General features: G+C 39.7%; 1 protein-coding gene across 2 annotated transcripts in view; it reads right to left on the reverse strand.

Annotated features, from left to right (window-relative positions):
• The window catches only part of CARD11 (caspase recruitment domain family member 11), a 538,982-nt gene that overhangs the window by 19,712 nt on the left and 497,108 nt on the right, over nucleotides 1-22,162 (reverse strand). For both annotated transcript variants that reach the window (XM_069209962.1, XM_069209961.1), the window contains exon 21: nucleotides 20,491-20,670. In XM_069209962.1, coding sequence (XP_069066063.1) covers nucleotides 20,491-20,670 — 180 coding nt within the window. The remainder of the gene's footprint in view (nucleotides 1-20,490; nucleotides 20,671-22,162) is intronic.

Here is a 22,162-nt window from a genome sequence, read left to right on the forward strand (position 1 = left end):
TTAAAACTACTTACAATTCTCTTAATTGACTCCATAGTCTAAAATATTGATGAATTGGTTTTTGTTGTAGTAATTGAGATTTCCTTTTGCCACTCTCATAAAAGATGCACGTAAAGTTAATAAATAAATAGAGATTTTAGGGTGATTCACCCTTCAATAAATTCTGGTAGCAGAGGATGGTTGAGTGCTAAGAAAGGACACATCTAATTAATTAATCTGCAACAAACTTAAAAGATACTAGAAATTAATTAAACAAATAGAAAACAAAGCTTAGGGTAAGAACTATAGGTTTCAGCAAAATATCGAAGTGTGGCTGATGGGGCCACATGTGGTAGCATCAACAGAGCGGTCAACGTAAGTATGAATAGGGGTGTATGTTGATGAAATTTAGAATATTTTTTATTTATTTAAAGAGATTAGCAGACTAATAGATAGTCTAAGATCCTGGGACAGATAATTGAGTTGTTTTGTCAGCTATAGAAGTGTAATTTGCGAGATGTTGTCAAATATCATATGATATGGAATAAATTATTATTTGAATGAATGTACTAATAGGTACTGGTGATTTAGTGACTTCATGCGCATAGGTGACTCATCGTTAATAAGGTGATTTCCCTCTGGTGCCGAAATCATTTGGATTAAAATGACTGGCTGAGAGATTATCTATTGATTATCTATTGATTTCTTTAGAAAGCAGCCAAAGGTTATGTTTTAGTTTAGTTTGGTAAAGTTCATATACAGTGAGGAGAAAACTGTAAAAGAGAGGTAGTTGCTGCAAGAAATGAGTTGTGACGTAAAAAGGTGCTGCGCTGTTATTGGTTGGTTGATGAAGGTTTGCACTGGGATTGGTTGAAGTTTGTCTAAGAAGACGTTCTGTTTGTGATTCTGAGATAATTCAAAATTAGCCAGAAAAATGAAGATTTTAAATACAATAAGAAGGGTAATAAGAGAAGACACAATAATTTCAGTTAGGGAGGGGGAAATTAAATCTCCAGAAGGAACACTAAGCTTATATGATGATAGAAAGGGGAGTAAACATGTGTCTGGCTTAGAGAATGGAACTGAATTACAGGAAAGGAAGGTAGTTTGATGTCCCAAGATGGAGAACATATAATATGGCAATAATAAGACATTTAAGGGAGATAGTGACTGACTTAGATCCTCCTCCTAGACCTACCCAGTTTGAAGCATTTTCTGAATGGGAAAGGATGGCCTTAAAAGTTGATAGGGAAAAATGTATGAAAAGAACAAAAAGGGCAGTGAAGATGCAATTTGAGATCAACAGGCACAGAGGTAGAGAAAGAATATAGCTGACAGGGCAAAATTATTTCCTATGAGATTAAAGGATGAAGAGAAACAGACTTAGGGAAGGTGATAGACCACCTAAAAAGAAGCTTAAAACGGAAAACAAGAAACAAGAAGAACCGCAAATAGAGGCAGATTCATATTCAGGGGATGAACTATTGAAGGAAATGTTATCAACGTGCCTTCCACCTTAAGCCGAAGCCTTTAGAGAAAATGCTGGGAACAGTTTGGTGGAAGCCACTGCTCCTTTAGATCGTATAATTTCATAGCTTACAAACTGAATGCAAACATCAATGCCTTTGAACATACAACTTCCGGTGCAACATCAGGCTTGATCACAGTCATTGACAGTTCAACTGACTATTCCAGAGACTGCATAAAAACAATATAACGCAACAAGCTACTGTAAGCACTCCTGGTCAAATTATAACTGCTCAAAGGGTGCCTCCTTCTGAGGTGTCACAGCAAACAGAACCTGTACCATCCACTAAAGAAATACAACAAACTGCTGGGGATGCTCCAGTAAATAGGTTTGTCCCAACCTCACAGAATTCACAGCTTAGGATTTGGATTTTGCCACAGAATGCCATGACATTAGGAGGGGGAACTTGATTTATCTTTACGAAAGCACGAGTACAGGCTCAGGAGACACTAAGGGAAGGATGGTTCCCAGAATGGATACATGAGGTTATTAAAAAGTGTGGAAGGACGGAAAAAGTGGAAAAATGAAGTACTAGTGCTAAAGTGGATAGTGCTGAATCATTAACAGAATCTCTAAGGGAGAGACCATTGGATATTCCAAAATAAAAAGTAGAATTAGAAGAATTTCTATGAGGCTGTTTAGATTTGGAATATATAAAAAAAGAATCAGTCTATTTATGTAAAGAAATTACTAGAAAGGCAGCTCAAGGGAAAGACCAGTTGACAGAATTGGCAAACAGATATGATATTGATATTTCTAAAAGTATGTCTCTCCAGAGAAGCTTTAGAGTGCAACTGGATGATAAATCAGTTGAAAACATACGCACACCAGGTTTGCAAATGCATCTTACTGAACTAGTCAAATGTGTCCGCAAATGAAGTGTAATGGAAAAATACAACACAAAATGGGCAGAAAACTGGAAAAGAAAAGGAAACTAGCTGAGGAAGCTGAGGAGAAAAAGAAAATTGAGGAACAGTTGGTAAAGAAGGAGACTACTACTGCTTATCCATTAAGAGAGACTTTGAGTGGAAGACGCATGCATGTGCCATGGTGTTGAGGTGATCTTTCAGCATTTACTAATACTTTCACAAAGCTTAGAGACAGTTACATGCAATGGTACACCCAGGCTGATAGGCTTGTGAAACCGTCAAAAGTCTTGTGGGTTGATTTAAATACTTAAGCATAGTAGTGCCAAGTGGTTTATGGGCTGAATGTAAAGTAGCTGTTCAACGGCCAACTACAGAACCCCTAGAGGGAAGTTGGTACGAATGTGCCATCGCCTATAGTGATGACTAAATATAGGAGGCGATTGAGTTTCTATAGAAGAGAATACCTCTTAAGGATTTGAATGACTTGAAATTGAACATAATGCAGCAAGAGATTGCGGAAACTGTGTATGAGGTTTATGAGGGGCATTTCAGCAACATACAGGACAGACTCATTTAGATCCAGGCGGTATGGGTTTCTTTATTACAACTTTTGTGCTTGGTCTGCGACCTGAAATTTCTCAGAATATACAGTAGACTGTAGAATGTTATTTGCTAGCAGATTAAATCTCTGGATGAGATTTTAGTGATGAACAAGAAATCAAGCAGAGAAAAATAGAGGAGAAATTTATATTAGCACAAACAAAATTGGCTTTTCAGAATGTGGATAGTATGACAGCAGTTCAAGGGATGAAATGGTGACACAGATAGGAAACTAAGTGATGTTGGGGAGCGGAAGAGAAGTATTGAATTAAATTAATACAAATGCTGTAAAAAAAACAACTGCCTATCATGTTTGTAATATGATTGGCATTGGAAGAGTTAATGCCAATTGAATCCTGATAAGAATCAAGCTCATCAGATTCAGAGAGCAAATCAGAGCTCATTATTGATGGTTTCTGCAGGACAAATGCAACCCCAAGTGGAAAATCAGAATCAGTTAATGCCAATGCCGCAGCCCCCTATGAAACCACCTAATGTGAATGGATTTCACTTTAATTAGAACCAATTGCCCAGAGTGACTAGAATCATGACCCAAAATCCTGAGTTGATAATGCAATTCCCAATGTTTGATGAAGGTGAGCTTATAAATTTTGGCACGTCACAATGCCAGTTCCTGAGAGGGGAGGCCAACTGCATTCTTGGCACAATATTAGCAGTAGACCAGAGCGGACCATATCTAGATGGTATTGTAAATGGTCACTCCATAGTGTTTTTGATTGACACTGGGGCTACCTGTTCCACTGTAAGATCAGAGGAAATGCCAGGCCTACCCCTCTCAGTACAAATAATGCAAGTAATAGCTGCTTTGAACAAATTGGTTACAACCCCCATCTCTGAAGCAGTACCTGTAAGGATAGGATCTTTCTGAGACAAACACCATTTTGTTGTGTGTAATTCAAGTCCTGTTCATTTGTTAGGAATGGACTTGTGTAAGCTGAACTGCACTATCAGCTTTACTCCGGATGGAGTCATTTTCCAAATTCATGATGATGAAAATGTAGAAATCAGACCAAGATAGAGAGAAACTGCAGAGTTTTTTCCCTCTGTTAATACTAGAATATTTGCCCAAGGAGCTGATTGAGAGGGTGAAAGCAAATGTTTGGGATACTTCAGGATCAGATATTGGGTTAATAAAATGAGTTGAACCAGTAAGAGTAAAAGTAAAACCAGATGCAATAGTTCCTAAAACAAAATCCTACCTAATGACACCAGAAAAAGTAGCAGGGATTACTCCTCCAATAAATGAGATGTTAGAAAAAGGAATCTTAAAAGAACTGATTGGGAGCCCATACAAGTCCCCAATCATGGGATTATGCAAACCAAATGGCAAATACTGAACAGTGCAAGATTTGAGAACACTAAATGAAATCATAATCCCATGTTGTCCCATGGTACAGAATCCTGCCACCATATTGTTCCAAATATTGTGCACAGCTGAATGTTTCATTGTGACTGACCTTTGCAATGCCTTATTCCCTATACCATTAAATGAGGAATGCTAGTTTTTATTTTCCTTCATGTTCCAACAGAAGGTAATCACTTGGTGTTGTGTCCCACAGGGAAATACAGAAAGTCCATTGCTTTTCAATCAGATTTTAAAGAAAAATCTAGAACTCCTGAAGCTACCAAGAAGTTCAGTTTTGATTTAGTATATCAACAACTTACTGATTGCATCAAGTATTGAGAAAAATTGTCAGGAAGAGACAATAGCATTGCTAAGTCATCTGGCTAAGAACAGACACAAGGTGTCACCTCAGAAATTACAATATTGTCAAAAAGAAGTTCAATACTTGAGACACAAAACTGAGAAAAGGGACAAGGAAAGTGTCAAAATGCAGAATTGAAATTATATTAAAAATGAACACCAAAAATCACAAAAAGAGTTCTGAATGTTTCTCAGGATGGTTGGCTACTGTCGACAGTGGAGACCAAACTTTTCTCTGGTGGCAAACCATTGTTGAGAACTACTCACAAGGACATTACTGATCTGATTCCATGGGACAGTGATGGCATGAAAGTGTTCCTAGAATTAAGAGAAAGTCTTTATTGTGCACCTGCATTGGGAATGCCAGATTATACTAATGATTTAATTTTGTTCTGCAGTGAGAGAGAAGGGTGCGCTCTCTCTGTATTGACTCAAGTTCACAGGAATTACAAAAGGCCCATTGCCTATTTTTCTGTATCTGTTGCCTGGTTGTTTGAATGCAGTAGCTACAATCAGCACAAGTCGGGAAAAATGCTAAAACATTATGATGGGATTTCCTTTGACTGTAATGTTCCCGCATTTGGGTGAGGTGTTACTAACCCAGCACCTCGCAAATTTGCAACTCACAAAATATGAACAACCAATTTGGTCTGGAAACAGTGTTGTGTTAAAAAAGTGACATATTTTAAATCCCAGTATGTGTTACCAATAACTGATAAAGAAGGTTGTGATCAATATGAACATGATTGGCTTGATGTCACTGATATACACCAAACCCAGACCAGACATAAAAGATGAGACGGTTAGTGTATAAGAACAAACAAGGGTTGCTTAAGAGCAACATACGCCATCTGTGCAATACAAGAAGTGGTTGAAGTATCATGGTTACAGGGAATTATGTCTACGCAAGTTACTGAATTGATTGCTCTTACCAGATCCTGCAGATGAACAAATGGAGTAAGAGTAACAACCTTTACAGACAGTCAGGAGGGGTTTGGTGTTGTCCATGACTATTGGCAATTATTGTCTCAGCGAAGTTTTATGACCTCAGCTTGAACACCTATTTGAAATGGGCAACAGGTGAGAAATCTATTGGAGACTTTACAGGAAACCATGGAAATAGCTGTGCTTGGATTTTACTGTAGCTATGTCACCATTAGTAACAGGTATGCTGATGAAGTGGCGCGCTACTGTGCAACTGTGTACGTACAATGGTTCATTCATGACTGGAAATCAAGAACGGAGCATATTTGCTATGATTGTGAAAACATCAGAAAATTGGGTTGAATTGAGACAAATGCAAGAGAATGCCTCAGTTGAGAAATTAGGATGGATAAAAGCAGGATGTGGAATTGATGACAGAGGTATGTGGATGTCATTGGAGGGTCAACAGGTACTGCCAGTCATTTCAATGACACAGCATTTACATGGACAGGCACATTTAGGTAGGAATGCTATGGTCGGGACATTTATTTAAAAAATATTGGTGCAATAAGAAATTCAGATCCCAAGCTGAAGAAGTCTGCAACAGATGTGTTGAATGTCAGAAAATGAATGTGGGGATAAGAGCACATGTTACACTAAGCCATATGGGAATATTGTCAGGTTGTTTCTTAACAGAATGCAGATGGATTTCATTGAGAAGCCATCTCAGAATGGATTAAGGTACATTTTGGGTGGAGGCTTATGCTACAAGGAGAAATGACTGTCTTACAGTAGCAAAATTACTAATTAGAGAGCTGATATCAAGGTATGGTATGCCTGTTTCTCTGGAATTGGATTGGGGTACTCACTTCCATAGTGAGATTATAAAACTGTTGTGTGCAGCATTAAGAATTGATCAGAAACTTCATTACAGTTATCATCCAGAAGCTTCGGGATTTGTTGAGCAAATCAGGGTACAATCAAATCAAGACTTGCTAAAATGTGTGTATCCACTTCTTTAAAATGGCCAAATACATTACCCTTAGTCCTTATTAGTTTGCAGACTGAAAAACAAGGTTGTCTCCCAATGGAGTGTTGATGAGAAGAGGCATGAGACTACCTGCAGTTCCAGCAGATGTACTTATGAATATAACAGATGACATGGTACTCAATTACTGCAAAGGCCTGGCTGATGTAGTCCGTTCTGTGTACCAAAATGTTGAAGCTGCAACTGAAAACTTAAGTCAAGAACAGCGTCACAATCTAAAACCTGTAAATTGGGTTTATCTTATGAAACACAGGAGAAAGTCCTGTTTAAGGCCATGTTGGAAAGGCCCCTTTCAGATAGCTCTGATCACCAATGGAGCAGTGGATTGTGCTGGAGTACCTAATCGGGTTCATGCCTCTCACACTCAGAAGGCAAGAAGATCCTGAAGAATAGAGCTGAGTGCTTTAGTGTATGTGCTACCGAGCATTGCACAAGAAGAAAACAGTTCTCAGAATCAACAAGCAAATTGGGGTAAAGAAACGCTAACAGGTGAAGTGGTCCAATTGTCGGCCATCTCAAAAAGTGTTGAAGGTTATGTCTTCCAACCTGTAATTGTTGGAGATCCATGTGCAGAAGAAAACACAGAAGCACAAAGAGAATTTGATGACCCAGGAGAGGGCAAAAGAAATTAAAGAACGGTGACTGATATTTGCTATAAAAATGCAAATAAGAAACAAAGGCTGAGCGCAAATGCAACTATACCACCAATAGCAACCATCAAAGAGGAAGAAGAATCGAGTGGTGACAGTGAAACAGAAGGATAAGCGCACTTACCAAAAAAATCAAAAACAACACGAGTACCTTCTCGAAGATATTCGGAGGCGCTAACCGAGATTAGGGGGACTACATATCCCAGACTGCTTTGTGGCCCCAGAAGGCGGACATTTTCAGCATCACCTGCTCCCACTTGCCAGACCAATGAGCACTATAAAGCGTGAAGGGGCACACTGCAGTGTGGGACGCGCTAACTGAGACTAGAGGGAGTACATAACCCAGACTGCTTTGTGGCTCCAGGAGGCGGCCATTTTCAACATCACTTGCTCCCACTTGCCAGACTAATGAGCGTTATTAAGCACGAGGGGGAACACTGCAGCGCGGGACGTTCCCGGGCCCATCTGCGCCCGTCCGCGGCCTCAAAGGCTGGGCTGGGCCACCCCCCTGACTCTGGTTACCAGTTCTTGGCCATTTTAGAATAGCTTTGTTTCCCTCCAGTTCCTCCCTAACACAACTTCTTAGGCCCCTCGACTTGTCTCAATACATTGCCACAGTGAAAGAAAAGCGCCTGAAGGTGGGGTGGAGGGAAGCATAAAAAACTCCAAAAAGTCAAGCTGTAATGATGTGCTCGACTGTATTGACAACCTTCTAACAGATTGCGGGGAAATATTAGTTCCACCACCCGGTGTAGACCAACCAAGGAGTCCCAGACTGTCCTTAGTTTCCAAACCGCTGACTAACAAGCAGCAAAGTATATCCAATATGTTTAGCTAAGACAGGGCGCGGATGAGAAATAAGACCAGCACAGTGCCCCAAAACTTTTTCGGGGATCTAGTTTCCTGCTCTGGCCCTACTCATGACATGGCAAAAGTGCCCTCTCCCTCCCCCATCCCCTGGACCAATGGCTTCCTACCATGAACATGTATCCCAGATCCACCTACAACTCAAGATTTCGCAGTTTCTCCTGCACAAGCTGGGGCAGGTTGCTTACCAAACAACCAGCCATGTCCCTCCCCAAATGATGACCTGGTAGGCTGTTTACAAACACTTAGGTCAGAAATAGCAGCCCTAAAGTGCATGATAAGTGATCTTGTGGCCACTGTGGGGCATCTCATGGAAGAGAAGGGGAGAATACCTAGGGAGGGAGTTGCAATCCCACTCTTGACCAACACCCCCGCTCCGGCACCAATGCTCTCACTATGCCACCCCATGTAAAACACATTGGATGCTACACAGGCTTGCTATACGAGTAAACTACCCCAAAGACACCCGTCAGAGCCTGTGCCATCGGCTTTCGAGCACCTGCAGGTGTGTCAAATGAATCCACTTCCATTTACCCACAGAGCAAAGGTCTCAACCTTTTACTCCCTACATTAGGGGAGGGTTGTCACTTTAGTAAAACACACTTTCCCAAAACCATCACCCTCTCCTCTCGAAATGTTTTTATGACCAATGTAGCCAAACTCAACACCCAGGAGTGGGGGGCAGAAGGGAAAGTCTCCCTGATGAACAAAATCACCCACTGGATTCGACATAGTAGAGGATGTCTCTCAGTAATTAGAAAAGATATTCTCAGGGCCAGATGGTATAGGTCCCCACGCTCTCTGTCCGAGAACTTCTTCTAGAAAACGGGCAGTTAGCTTACGACTTAGTGGATCTAGACCAAAGAACCAATCCTCTGGATGGGTCTACTATACAGTTTAAACTCGAATCACCCTTCCCTTTTTGCGCACCATCCCCCCAACCTGTTGCAGATGATGGCATTGTCTGTTCCAAGTTAGATTGACCCATTGAGGCTGAGGCACAGGCCTCCCATGATAGCTCCAAAAGCTTAGCAAGCTCCGACAACTGTCTGCACACTATCAGCTACTCAGTGGATATGCCCGATCAGAGAGGGAGGAAGGCCCCTACTGTACCTCCGAATGCCGTTGCACTAGTCACCAAGGAAGCTTGCAGACTTTCTACAGGCTCCATAGATTCCCAGGCAAATCCTTCCTCATCGCTTAACTTCATGACTACTTGTCGGAAAGCAAACATCGTCTCCTGGGATGTGGCAGGTCTTAAATCTAAACTTCCATTGCCCCACTGGAATACTCTCATTGACCAAAATGATATATGCATTTTCCAGGAAACATGGCTAGTTGAACCCGCCTACAAACCTGGTTGTGCAATCTACCACATTCCAGATATTTCTAGTGAGATGGGTCACCCATCGGGGGGACTCCTAATACGGGTGAAAATCACACTTCAGTGCGCAGTGAAATGGCTACCTTGATATTCTTGGAATTAGTCTCAAGGGACCTGGGACCACTGTCACTGACATATTCAACATCTACGCTGGGGGGACAAGCGGGCACAACTACTCTGCCACCCTGCAGTCTCTTGAGATTCCCCTGGGTTAGAGACCATCCAATCACACCCTTATTGTAGCAGGGGATTGTAATGCTACTTTTGAACCCCTCGGTCTGGACAATATGGGAGATTTCCAAGAAGAAGATAACGTTTTGCATGTACCCAGGCTTGAGCTCACCCCATCAAGAAGTGGCATCAGGCTGCTTTGCAACTAAATGCCTTAACCCTTGACCTAGACCTAGGGCAGTCAATGGGAGAACCAAGTTCGATAGGCATGCTGCCCATACGTTCATTGGCACACAGGGGAAGAGTTGCATCAACTACATCCTAATGGACCTCAGACATTGGCATCTGGTAGATGGCATGGTAGTTCAGAGCCAAATGGCCAGTGACCACAATCCTCTTTTCCTTACCTAGATCCCCCATGGGGTAGGGCGCCTGTTGTGCCGACCACTGCCAAAGTAACCAAAGTGGCCCAGGTCGAGAGCAAAAGGCGGCGTTTGAGATGGAGCAAGGTCGTCCTGAACGAAGACATTCTCTCTACCATCAACCAGGGTCCGACATGCTGTGTGGCATTGACATCTACGATGGAAGAGGAAGAGGAGAAATGCTCCCCTCTATTAGATGTACATACTGGGTTTTTCAAAAGATAGAAACAGCTACTAACTATGCCTGCTGCCCACACCACACATAGTTCTCTACCCCGCAAGGGAGACAACTGATTTAACAAGACTGTTGGTTTACCCGAGCAAACCTAATTAGTACTATCAAGCAAAAGGATTTTACCCGTGTTGGGAGTCTGCGGTACCAGTACAAGCAGACACAGCCAAGGCCTGGAAGGACTGGGAGGAGGAAAGATGGAGGCTTATGAAGGTCGCTGGTGAACGCACGTACTCCAAATCCGTCTGGCTTATGGTAAGCGAAAGAAACCAAAGGGGAGTTCCTGCAATTGGCAATAACATCAGACTGGTTTCAACATTTTAACTCCCTTTACAATGCTGAAAGCCAATTCCCAACCACCTCTGTTCTTTCACTCCCCCTTCAGCTGAGTGCTAACCATTTGGAGGGTTTGTTTAACCTGGGAGATATTCAAGATGCAATAAATAACACAGTACGTCTGAAAGCTGCTGCCGTTGACGGTATTCCTGGTGACCTTTTTCTCCATAACATAGACAAATGGGCTGAGTACATCCTCCTTTTATCCAATGCAATTGCATGGGGAGCCTCCATTCCGGAGTCATGGAGGGGTACTGAGGTAATACCCATCTAAAAGAAAGGCGATAGGTCTCTACCTGCCAACTATAGGCCCATAAGCCTCATAGATACAATACAAAAGGTATTCTGTCATGCTTTATTATCTATAATCCACAACTGGATAACTGAGAACAACATCTTGTCACCATTCTAGGCTGGCTTCAGGTCTAAAACCAGTACCATAGATCAGGTGTTTCGGTTTCTGCTTTTGTATTGGAAAGTTGTAGCAATAGAAAAAGGGGAGTCTTTATGTAGCCTTCATAGACCTTAAATCTGCCTTCGACCTGGTCCCCAGAGGCAAACTCTGGGAGGTTCTCAATGAGATGGGAATGCCCCTGCGGTTCCTGACTATAATCATTTGATTACATTAATCCAACTTTGCAAGAGTACATTGGAGGAACCAAGGCGACCTCACTGAACCAATTAGGGTTGTAAGGGGCATCCGGCAGGGTTGTGTACTAGCTCCAACTCTCTTTTCCCTATATCTGAACCAGGTCGTCCAGCACCTCACAGCCCTCGGATGCACGAGCCCTAGGCAATGAAAAGATCACCACTCTTGTGTTTGCTGATGACACCTTGTCTAAAACCTTGACTGGCCTCCAATCTCTGCTGAACCGATTTGACGACGTCTGCTCAAAGAGAGGTTTAGAAATAAACACTTCCAAAAGTAAGTTCATGGTTATTAACTCACGCAGATCATACAGGGGGAACCTTTCCCTAGGCAGGTCTAAATTAGAACTAGTTAACACCTTTGAATATTTGGGGATCAAACTATTGGACTCAATGTCCTGGAAAACCCACATTAATTACATATTGTTAAAGTTTAGCCAGTTGGTGGGCATCCTTCAAAGAGAGCACCATGCATCCACTACATGACCAGTAGCTGCCACTCTCCAGATTTATTAACGTGAAGTTGGTCAGTGCAGCACTCTACGGGGCTGAACTCTGGGGCTTCGAGTATGTAAAGGAGCTCACCCGCACAGAAAACATGTTCATGAGAAAGATCACCTCTTTGCCCCCGAGTACTCCACTCCCCCCCCTTGCATTTGGATCTGGCCCGTAAACCATTAGCTGCCATAGTTGGTCTTAGACCATTGTTGTTTTGGAGGAGAATCGTGGCTACTTCTGAACTGTCTTCCTATGCCATTGGGTTCAGGGAAGTTTGTCTGCTTGATACTTTCAATAAAATCAAGTGGATCAACTAAGTTAATTCATCATTGATCGCCATTGGGATAGGAGACATGGAATGGCTCATTCACAGGGTCACCACCTACTAAAGAAAGAGTGAAGTCTTGCTATTGGGAGTAGGTAACTCAGTCTATATCTCGCTCACTTTCGATAGGCGACTATCTAGCGAGTCTCTGGATTTCAAGTCTTCCTGGCTGCTAGAGCCCTATCTAGATACAATTCTAGACCCAACTTACAGGAAGCCCTATATGCAATTTAGATTTGGCTCCCTCCCACTCAAACCTTTCACTAATAGATGGCAGAATAGGGCCTCTACAAACTCGTTATGTCCCTGCTGCAACCTGTCCCGGGATTCTAATGCCCATGCCTTCTTCGCATGTACACTTTACACTTCCCTACGAAGGAAATGGCTTGTTTGAATCTGCAAACAGCTGGGGACTCGAGACCATGCGACAGCCGTGAGGATTCTAAAATCAGACCCAAGCCCACCCATTGCCATAGCAGTTGCCAAATTCCTCGAAGGAATGTGGCATATTAGAAGGAAGCTGGCCAAGACTGTTTAGCTCCAAAGTCCCTCAGTAGTCGAACTTGAACTTTTTAGTCCCAGACTGTAATTTGGAATTGCATTTTGATTATATTGTTCTTTGTCTATTGCTTTTATTTATTTTAAAGTCAGTTTTTATGAATCTATTATTTATTGTGGTGCTATGTGACTTATATGGCATTGGATGCCGAAATCAAGTTTTATTGGATATTCTTCGGCTGAGTGGACTTACTTTTTAGGGCAATTACTAAATGTACCAGTTTCAGACATACTTGAGTGGAGCACTGAACAATCCGGAACTTCTTGAAAACAATTCTTTAAAAAAAAATTGCATATAAAAATAACAAATGACAAGAAAATAATTTACCTAAGGCTGAGATTAAGAGGAATGCATTTAGTAATAACATTTAAAAAAGTAACAAGAAATCTAAGGGTTGTCTTACAAAGAAAACTAACAAAGAACTTGAAATAAATATATTTTTTTGTATTTCAATTTATTTTCTTTATTTGCTCTAACCAACAAACATCTGGTTTGGTAGTATCGCTGATCTTAGAGAAAATGTGTACTGTTGTAAGAACTAGTGTTAAAATATTCTTAGGGACATTGGGATAGTTCTGTTAGTCATAGCAATTTATTTAGTGATATACTTTACGGGAAACACCCGGAACAACAACTCCGAAACCACAAAGTCGTGAAAAACGAAAGCAAAACAACGCTTTCGTTTTCCATGACTTCCTGGTTTTGGTACCTTAACCACGCATGTCTGAACAACGTACATGCGTGGTTAAGGTACAGAAGAAGGGAGTCGGAGTCGACGCGGTAAAGGAGGAAGTAAGTTGGGCTGGGACTGGGGCTGTTTTTTTTTGGGTTGGGGTGGGGGACTCGGGGTGATTAGGGTTTGGGGGATCAGGTTTAGGTTTAAGGGGCGGGTTGGGGTGTTTAGGTTTTAGGGGTGGGGGTGGGGACTCAGGTTATTTTTAGTTTTTGGGGTGGGGTGGGGTCTGGGTGTGATTAGGGTTTGGGAGGGGGTCAAGGTTTAGGTTTAAGGGGTGGGTTGGGGGTTGGGGTGTTTAGGTTTTGGGGGGGTGGGGACTCAGGTTATTTTTAGTTTTTGGGGTGGGGGGCTGGGGGTGATTAGTGTTTAGGGGGAGGGAGGAGGCAGGGTTTAGGTTTAAGGGGTGGGTTGGGGGTTGGGGTGGTTTAGGTTTTAGGGGAGGGGGTTGGGGTTCTGGTAATTTTGAGGGTGGGGGGTTGGGGTAGTTGTGGGGATGGGGGGGTCGCGGTAATTTTTGGGGGTGGGGGTTTGGGGGGAAGCATGCTGAAACTGTGCATGCTGATTGCTAATGCCTTTACAAGGAATGCGTTTTCAGCTGTAAAATAGTTGTAAACGCATTTGTGGTAAAGGCATTAGTGGTTAGAACAAGGCCATTGCTCCGTCCTCGTTGTTGAGCCACAGGTGCTTGAAACACCCGTAGTTCCGACATATAACCGAAGACAAGCTGAAAGCTTCATTTATAGATTATATGCAAGAAGAATATACAGTAAATGTTTATTCAAGATAAGTACAGGAATGCACTAAGGCTTAATGTTAAGGATTGTTAAGGACACTAATGTTAAGGATTGTTCTGGTTATGCACGCATGCCTTCTTCAGCAGATGAACACATTTCATATCATCACATCCCACTAATCTATGCTAGGTCTTGAAGTGTATTGCTAAGGTTAGTACATAGAGTGTGTCATTTACTTTCTAAATTTTGAAATGGTACTTTCTAAAGTGCCTTTCATGAAAGACATGAACTTACATCCCTAGGCAAAACACATGGAGGCTGCTTGGCATTGTATTAGGCCTTATTTTCCTATTAACACTGTGAAAGCACATGAAAGAAATTTAACAAGTAAAATGACTGGGCAAGAGAAAAATTGTATACAAATATGAGAAGAAAGAAATCCAAAACTTAGGAAATCTGAGAATAATAAAAATGATGTACAAAAGAATGTATGGAAGAGAGAAGAAGATGAGTTTAGAAAGATAAATAACTGAATCTAAATTGAGATTGGATGAGAGATTGACTTGGAAGATATGTGTATATAAAAGAAGAATACAAGGTAAGAAAATATTAGTAGGAAATAGTAAATGTGAATATACTTTTTGAGTTATTAGGAGGAGAATGGCAGATCTTACAAGAAGATGGTCCTTTTATAACCTGGAGTGTATTTTGTTTGTGGGAAAAATGCTTACTTTAAACTGCCCCCGTTTTGGAAGGGAATTTGTTATTTAGGACTAATCTTTACCAAAATGGACCATGTAGATTCTTTAGAAGCATTAACAATAAAACCTGCAGTAAAAAGACATATAAGAAGCGGAAATGAAGAAACACAACAGGAGACATATTTAGAGTAGTCATACCTGCTGTCAGGATAATATTGAATCATGGGAAGATAAGGAAATTATCCATGATTACTTCTGGAGCTATATTGCTCGAAAACACTGAGCTTATTGCTGTTAGATCAATGGTTTACAAAACCTTCATGCTTTAGACATCCTTTTGGCTGAGACAGGAAGAGTATGTAAAATGTTACGAATTGAACATTGCTGCAATAATATCCCTGAAGACACTCAAAAGACAAATGCCTATGCCAAAAATATTACTGATTTAAAATTAGATCTCGTACCATTGGAGAATCCAGCTATAGATTAAAGCATTTCTAAGAGCTTTACTGATTTTGGAACATGGTTAAAGGGTTTGGGAGAAGGAATTCTTAGTTACATACTAATCCCATAACAGTAGTAATAATTTATATTATTGTCTTCTACTCTCTTTGTGTAATAACAAGATTAATAATTTAAAAAACAAGAGAGAACAAACTAAAGAGAAGAATGAAGAAAGACATAGAAATTAGTGACAGAATGAGTGAAGAATATAAGAAGATATAAGAATTGGAACAATTGAAATGGAAAACAAAACCTCTGAAAAGTTAGATGAAACAATTGAAGTAGAATTATGATGATTCCAAATCCTCACGGGGTGATTGATAAGTCCTCCATAGAAGACAAAGATTTATAAGCATGAATAATTAACATTGAAACTAACTACTAGGCCTGAAAACTGCCATTGCTGGACAAATCAAACCTGCTCTACTCTCTACTTAATCTATGCTGCATGACATGTAAAACAAGCTGGATTTTTTTCTAACTGTTTCTTTCATAACCTCTTTCTAAAGTATACAACATCTATTTTTCAAACAATGGCTTGTTACGTTCACTTTTACCCTTTACTAAACTGCTTTGGAATGTGTTGCAACATATTAAAAAGTAACCAGGTCTGGAGTAGCAACATTAACATTGCATGATCGGTGTGAATCGTGTGGACATATTACTTCCCTGTGAACTTGCTGTTATAGATTCTTAAATTGAACAAGGAACCTGTGGAAACTAACCAACCCCTGGTCGAATCATAAGATGCATTATTATAATATGTTTATTGTTACCATGCCGTAACAATCAAAATGTTATATAAGGTGTCCTAGGGAAAGTAAGAGGGGCTTCATCTTCCTGATGCTGATAGATGTCGGTGTGGTGTGAGGCTGATAGGTAGCTGAGAAAATCCGAGGTCTACTTCTGGAGCCACCCATTCAGACCACAGTCGCTGCTGAAGCTAAGAACTATAGGTGAATATATGCATAGATAGAAAGAGTGTTAGGTGATATAGAGTAGACTGTGACAGAATAGTATAATAAAGAGCATTTAGATATAATTTCTTCAGGCATAATAGAGTTGTTCATTCTGCTGCTAGTTTGTACTGAGTCCCAAAGAGTTGATAATTTGTTTCAAAGAAAGCCTGATAGCTAGAGGCACATAAGACTGATAGTTGTGAGAGAATTTTTAAATGTAACATATTGACACTCCATTCTAAACTTTCCCAGAAGAATTGTACTATACAAAGGAACTCAGTAGTTGGAGGGCAGGATGACTGAGTAGGAACAGATTCAGTACACTCTTTATGTGTGCTACAATATTTTGCAATTTGGAATTAATCAACTAATTAAGAAATATATACTTAATAAATATTTTAAAACTACTTAAAATTATCTTTATTGACTCTAAAGTCATAAATATTGATGAATTGTTTGTTTGTTCAATAATTGATATTTCCTTTTGCCACTCTCATAAAAGATCCACATTAAGTTAATAAATAAAGGGAAATTTTAGGGTGATGCACCCAGCAACAATAAACAAAATTAAAACTGCTGAGCATTTAAAGACTGCCTGTTTGTAACAGCCAATGAATGAAGCAGAATGCCTTGCAGCTTAAAACCGAGAAGACAGAGGTCCTGGTAATAGGTTAAAAAACAAAGCTAGGTGGTAAGATGCTTGGTGGCCATTGGATTTTGGTCTCACCCCTATACGTCTAACGGTTGTCAAGACCTTAAGGTTGTCTTTAGATGCCAAACTGCTATTTGAATAGGAAACCAGCAAGGCAGTGTTTTCTGTTTTTAACTCTTAAGTTGCTGAAGATAATCTTTCCCTTTCTCTCTTTTGATGGTCCCAGGCTATCAACACCTGTTCTTCTTTTATCCAGCATTAACTATTGTAACAACGCATCTTTATGGGCTCGCAAGTCTGGAATTTGGAAGTTCCAACTTCCTCAGAGCATAGTATTGTGCTTGATCTTCAACCTTAAAAGGCAGATGCTAAACTGATTTCTGGGAAAAAAGATAATTTTGTTCAGATCTCTATGGTTGGTTCACTGTTCAGTGTACAAAAGAGACCCTTCCAAAGTCTTGGGAATAATGTTCAACTCGCTCTCTTCTTTTGGCTAAAGAGCATAACCAAAAGCTGCCTTATTTCACGAGATCGCATGTTGTGGAAGCACAGACATTTGCTTATTTTGATATCAAATTATGAACCAACCATCCTCATTCCCGTTAAAAAATTATTCTGCACACTCCTTTTAGGGGGGCTTTCAAAAAGCCCTTTTTGAATAACCTGTTATGGTGTGGTGGGGGATTTAAAGTAGACTAGTGCCAGCATGCCCAATTGGGCATCATATGCTCTTTACAAATATTATAACATACCATACTATAACTCAAACTAGACCTTTACTCAGGGAAGGGTCTTTTCTTGGCTGAGTGTAAATCTGTTCAGTACTTTTCAAGTGATTAGCATTATAAAAATGAGTGAATATGGTCGAAAAGTATAAAAGTTACACCAATCATAATTGATAGTTCACAGACAGAAATTGTGTTAGCAAACTGTTCATGGTCATACATTTTTAAAAACATAAAAGCCCACCATTGAACAAAGAAACTTTCTGCTCTGTTTGTCCATTTTGAGGACACAGACCAAAGTCTTGTCTGCAGAGCTGGGGGCTCTCACTGGGTGGCTGCAACAAAACACTTTTCATTGAAATGCCCATCACAGGGCACAAACATAGCCCAGTTTTTAAACTGTTTATTGAATTATCCAAAGCTGCAAATGGCAATTAATTTCAAGGCAACATTTTGCATCAAAAGTTCGTACTAGCTAGAAAAAAGCTTCCTATCTCAGAAAATGTATCTGTATTGATCTACATTTGTTTTAATTTTTCATTAAAATTCATATCTGTTACTCTTTCATTGTGTGATCTTTTTAGTGATTAATCCAGTTTCTTTCCTCCATGTTTCACTCCTGATGTGGTTTAAACAATAAAAAGTATACATCAGAAATGCTTCTAATTTTTATTCTGCATGTTTCATGTATTTTGATCTCCACATTTTTTTAAATGCAGTAAATGCTAATAAAACTGAAACCTATCTGTGGCAATTCAAATGAGAAGATACCGGCAATTTTATAAAGGTTTAAACTTAAAACAAAACATTTGACCTACCTATATTAGTAAACCCCAATATGAGCCTGATGTGCCTGCTAATCAGGATGGGCTCATGTTTACTGCAGGGTATGTCCAGAGATATGTTGCGTACCACCAGTCACACTACACTTATCTCAAAGATAGAAGTACTTTTCTGCATTCCTGTGCATTCCTATCAGTTCCTGAGATGCCTGGTATTGAAGACTGGTATTTATTGCAATAGTTCAGTATATCAGTTACCTTTTCACTTTTAGTTGCCATGTCGAGTTATTGCTCTGGACATCACAATGGTTGTTGAAGGAGGGGGATTTAGAGGTATTAAACATTTTATTTGGAAGATAAAGGAGAATGTATTTCTAACAGTGTGCGAATGGTGAGGCTTGTTTCCAAACATGTTGTTTTATTATGGCGTGTAATAGGAAAAGTATCTGATAGATGACAACATACTCTTTCTCTGACAAAGGCATCAACAAGGTGTCTAGTATCGAAAACCCCAAAGGCGATCAAAGGCCTTGGTTTAATTTCTTACTCTGGCAGCTAGATGTGATGAGACATATTTATCTATATCCTGCCATGGACTCCAAAAGTTCATGACTGTCTACACATCTATGTAGCGCTCACCTTCTTGTCTCCTGAGGAATTTTGCAGCGGGAGTATTAGGAAAGACTTGACTTTATGGATCTGGTACAAGACTTCGATAGCTCACTGATAAGGGAATATTGTTTTTCTCTACCCTCAAATGGAATGATATTTGATGTGCCTAAGATATCCTTCCTACCTTCCCAATAGGGGCTCAGCACCAGCATACGTTATAAATGTGTATATTTAAATCATTACCTAGACTATTTGTAGCAAAGTCCAGAAATGGTTACCATGTATAGTTAAACAGAAGAACCCTTTGATTACATGCCTTTCAGCACTTAAGATACTCTAGAATATATAACCATGCCAAGAAAAATGAAACACAATAAAACTGCAGGATAAATGTGACAGCAACCATCAGCTCATTCTTCTTTCCACAGAATCTAGGACTAATCTGTGAGCCATTGTTCCCTCCTTTTAACTCTCCAGAGTGTAGACAGGTACTACCAATATAACAGTTGGAAAATTCGTTCTTTGATCAAATGTTAGGCAACAAGAATTCCTCTCACATTTAAGCATGCTCAATTTGAATAATACTGAGCTCACCTCTAGGATCTTACAATCTATTTCAACTAACCACATATTTTCCTCTATTACACATAATCAGATTTATTTCCAATGTACCATCATAAGCCCACATAACCCATTCCTCAATTTTCTCTACCTAAACTTCCTTTCCATTCCTTTACAAATATTGCTTTTTTGCATAATATTTAATGTCAGCATGGATTCTAAACCCTTTTCTTTCTTCTCTTCTCAAATGAAATGACTTCTCTCATTTGCCCGAATTCTTTCCTCCTACCACTGAGCATTCTAATATTTTAAATCTTTGTCTTTAAATGGCCATACTCACTGGAGGAAGAAGCTCCAATCACGTCAGCTCCTCTTTGTAGCCTCTTCTAGCAAAGGACCACATCTACACAGGCAATTATTTTAACTGTGAAAACTGTTCATTTGGCTTTCTTATTGCACTCTCTTCTGTGGCATTTTTGGAAAAGACATATATCTATAAAAACTAAAAAGTGCATTATACACCATCCAACAAGGACTAATTAACACATTAAACTGTACTGTGATCTTTACATCTCATCATTACCTATGAGATACAACAACACCCACTCTAAGGTACTCTTACTTTACGATGGACCGGAAATTACAGGATAGAATATACAAAACTGGTATATAAATGGTCCTGTCTTATGTTTTATCCACACATACCTACAACAGTATACCAAATAGTGCAAGGTGTGTACAGCTCTTTCCTCCCTTACCCGGCTTGCAAATGTTGAACTCCTGAGCGCTGACAGAATTGAGCAATTTCTGTATTAAAGTCTTAGCCAGCATGCAAGGTGTGAAGATGATTGGGCGCCGGCGCTCTGCATGGAACGGATGTACCAGACTATAAGGTATGAGATTCAGGCTTCTATTGATGTCACTGTCTGGGTCAAGATCTGCAAGGACAATAAAGATATGAGAGAACAGGGCCATGCATTAGAAATCAATCAATTCCTCCCAAAACTAGAAAGAAGCTAAAGTTATATTTGATGCAATAAGGGCTGAATTAAACCGTAACTCGTTCTACGATATTTAATGAAGGTGACAGTTTGGCAGCTTTATGAAATGCCACTGGTGGTAGAATTTCCAGAAAACCCCCCAGAAAAAAGCTATTTTGATTGAGGTTTCTACTGCAAAAATGATACCTTTTTGGGGTATTTACTACCTCAATTTCTTCCTTCTGCAGGATATTTCACATGCTACATATGCATCAAAACTTTCCTGTAAGCTTTCCAAATGGGCAAACTAAAAAACAAAAGTTGCAAATTTGTTAAAGTCTAATTTCTTGATTTTTGCACAGCTCTAACAATCACACCTGAGGCAACTTATATTGTAAAAATATTGGAGTGAAAGAAAACTAAAATCAAAACAAGGTATTAACATTATGCTCCAAAAGTATAAACTGAATGAGATTTGAGAGATGCCAAAAAATATGCAAACTGCTCTAAATTGGGAATAATTGTAAAGAGTAAACTTGCTAACTCACAGGATAGGGTTGGATCTTGAAAAAAGAAGTAACACATTTCAGATCAGTTTAGTCTTTTTTGTTTTGTTTTCAGACTTAATTACACCTTTGCAATGGGTTGAAATACTGTCAGATACTGTACCCGTGTGAAAGTTCGCTCTGAAGCATGGGGAGGGCATTTGAGTAGGTATGATTAACGCTGTTACAATCTGTTGATTTAGACACTGAACTAGAGAGTGATTAACAAAGAGGGTGATACGTGAGCCTTAAATATTAAAGAAGAACCTGGAATGCATACATTCTTCTTCGCATCAAATTAAACTTTGGAGCATACATATTCTGAATTTTGAAACAAACAATATATCAATAAGAGAATTTCATAAGCTATTTGTTTAGAATAATACACTTTACATTCCTAAATCCCCATCCTTCTATTCACCTTCCCAAAAAAACAATAATCTAATTAGCTGTTAAATGACTTTATAGATAATTTTCATATTTTCAAAAGTTTTAATGTATTGATTTTTAGAGGTATATCCACCAAACAAAACTTTCTTACGCAAGTGGATTCTGCAGTTGATTGAATTTATTTTAGATTATTTTGCATAATCCTAAATTACAGTTTGGTTGCACACCTATGATTTTTAGAACTTAATTAATTTCCACTCTCTTGTCTTCCCCTAAAAAAACAAGGTGATTATTTTATTGTGGACTGTGTGAGCACTACTGAATAACCCTTGTGTTACCTAACCTAAAAGATGTTTTTGTAAAGCACATCTTCAACCCACAGTAGGGGGTATCTATGCACTATTGGAAGATAATGGGGATTTATTGTTATTCGACCATATGGTTTACATTTTATAGAACTTGAAAGGCTGGAGGGACCCACTAAGGTCAAACACAGATTCCTGCAATCAATGCAT

Source organism: Pleurodeles waltl, chromosome 10 (genome assembly GCF_031143425.1).
Source record: "Pleurodeles waltl isolate 20211129_DDA chromosome 10, aPleWal1.hap1.20221129, whole genome shotgun sequence".
Taxonomy (NCBI): domain Eukaryota; kingdom Metazoa; phylum Chordata; class Amphibia; order Caudata; family Salamandridae; genus Pleurodeles; species Pleurodeles waltl.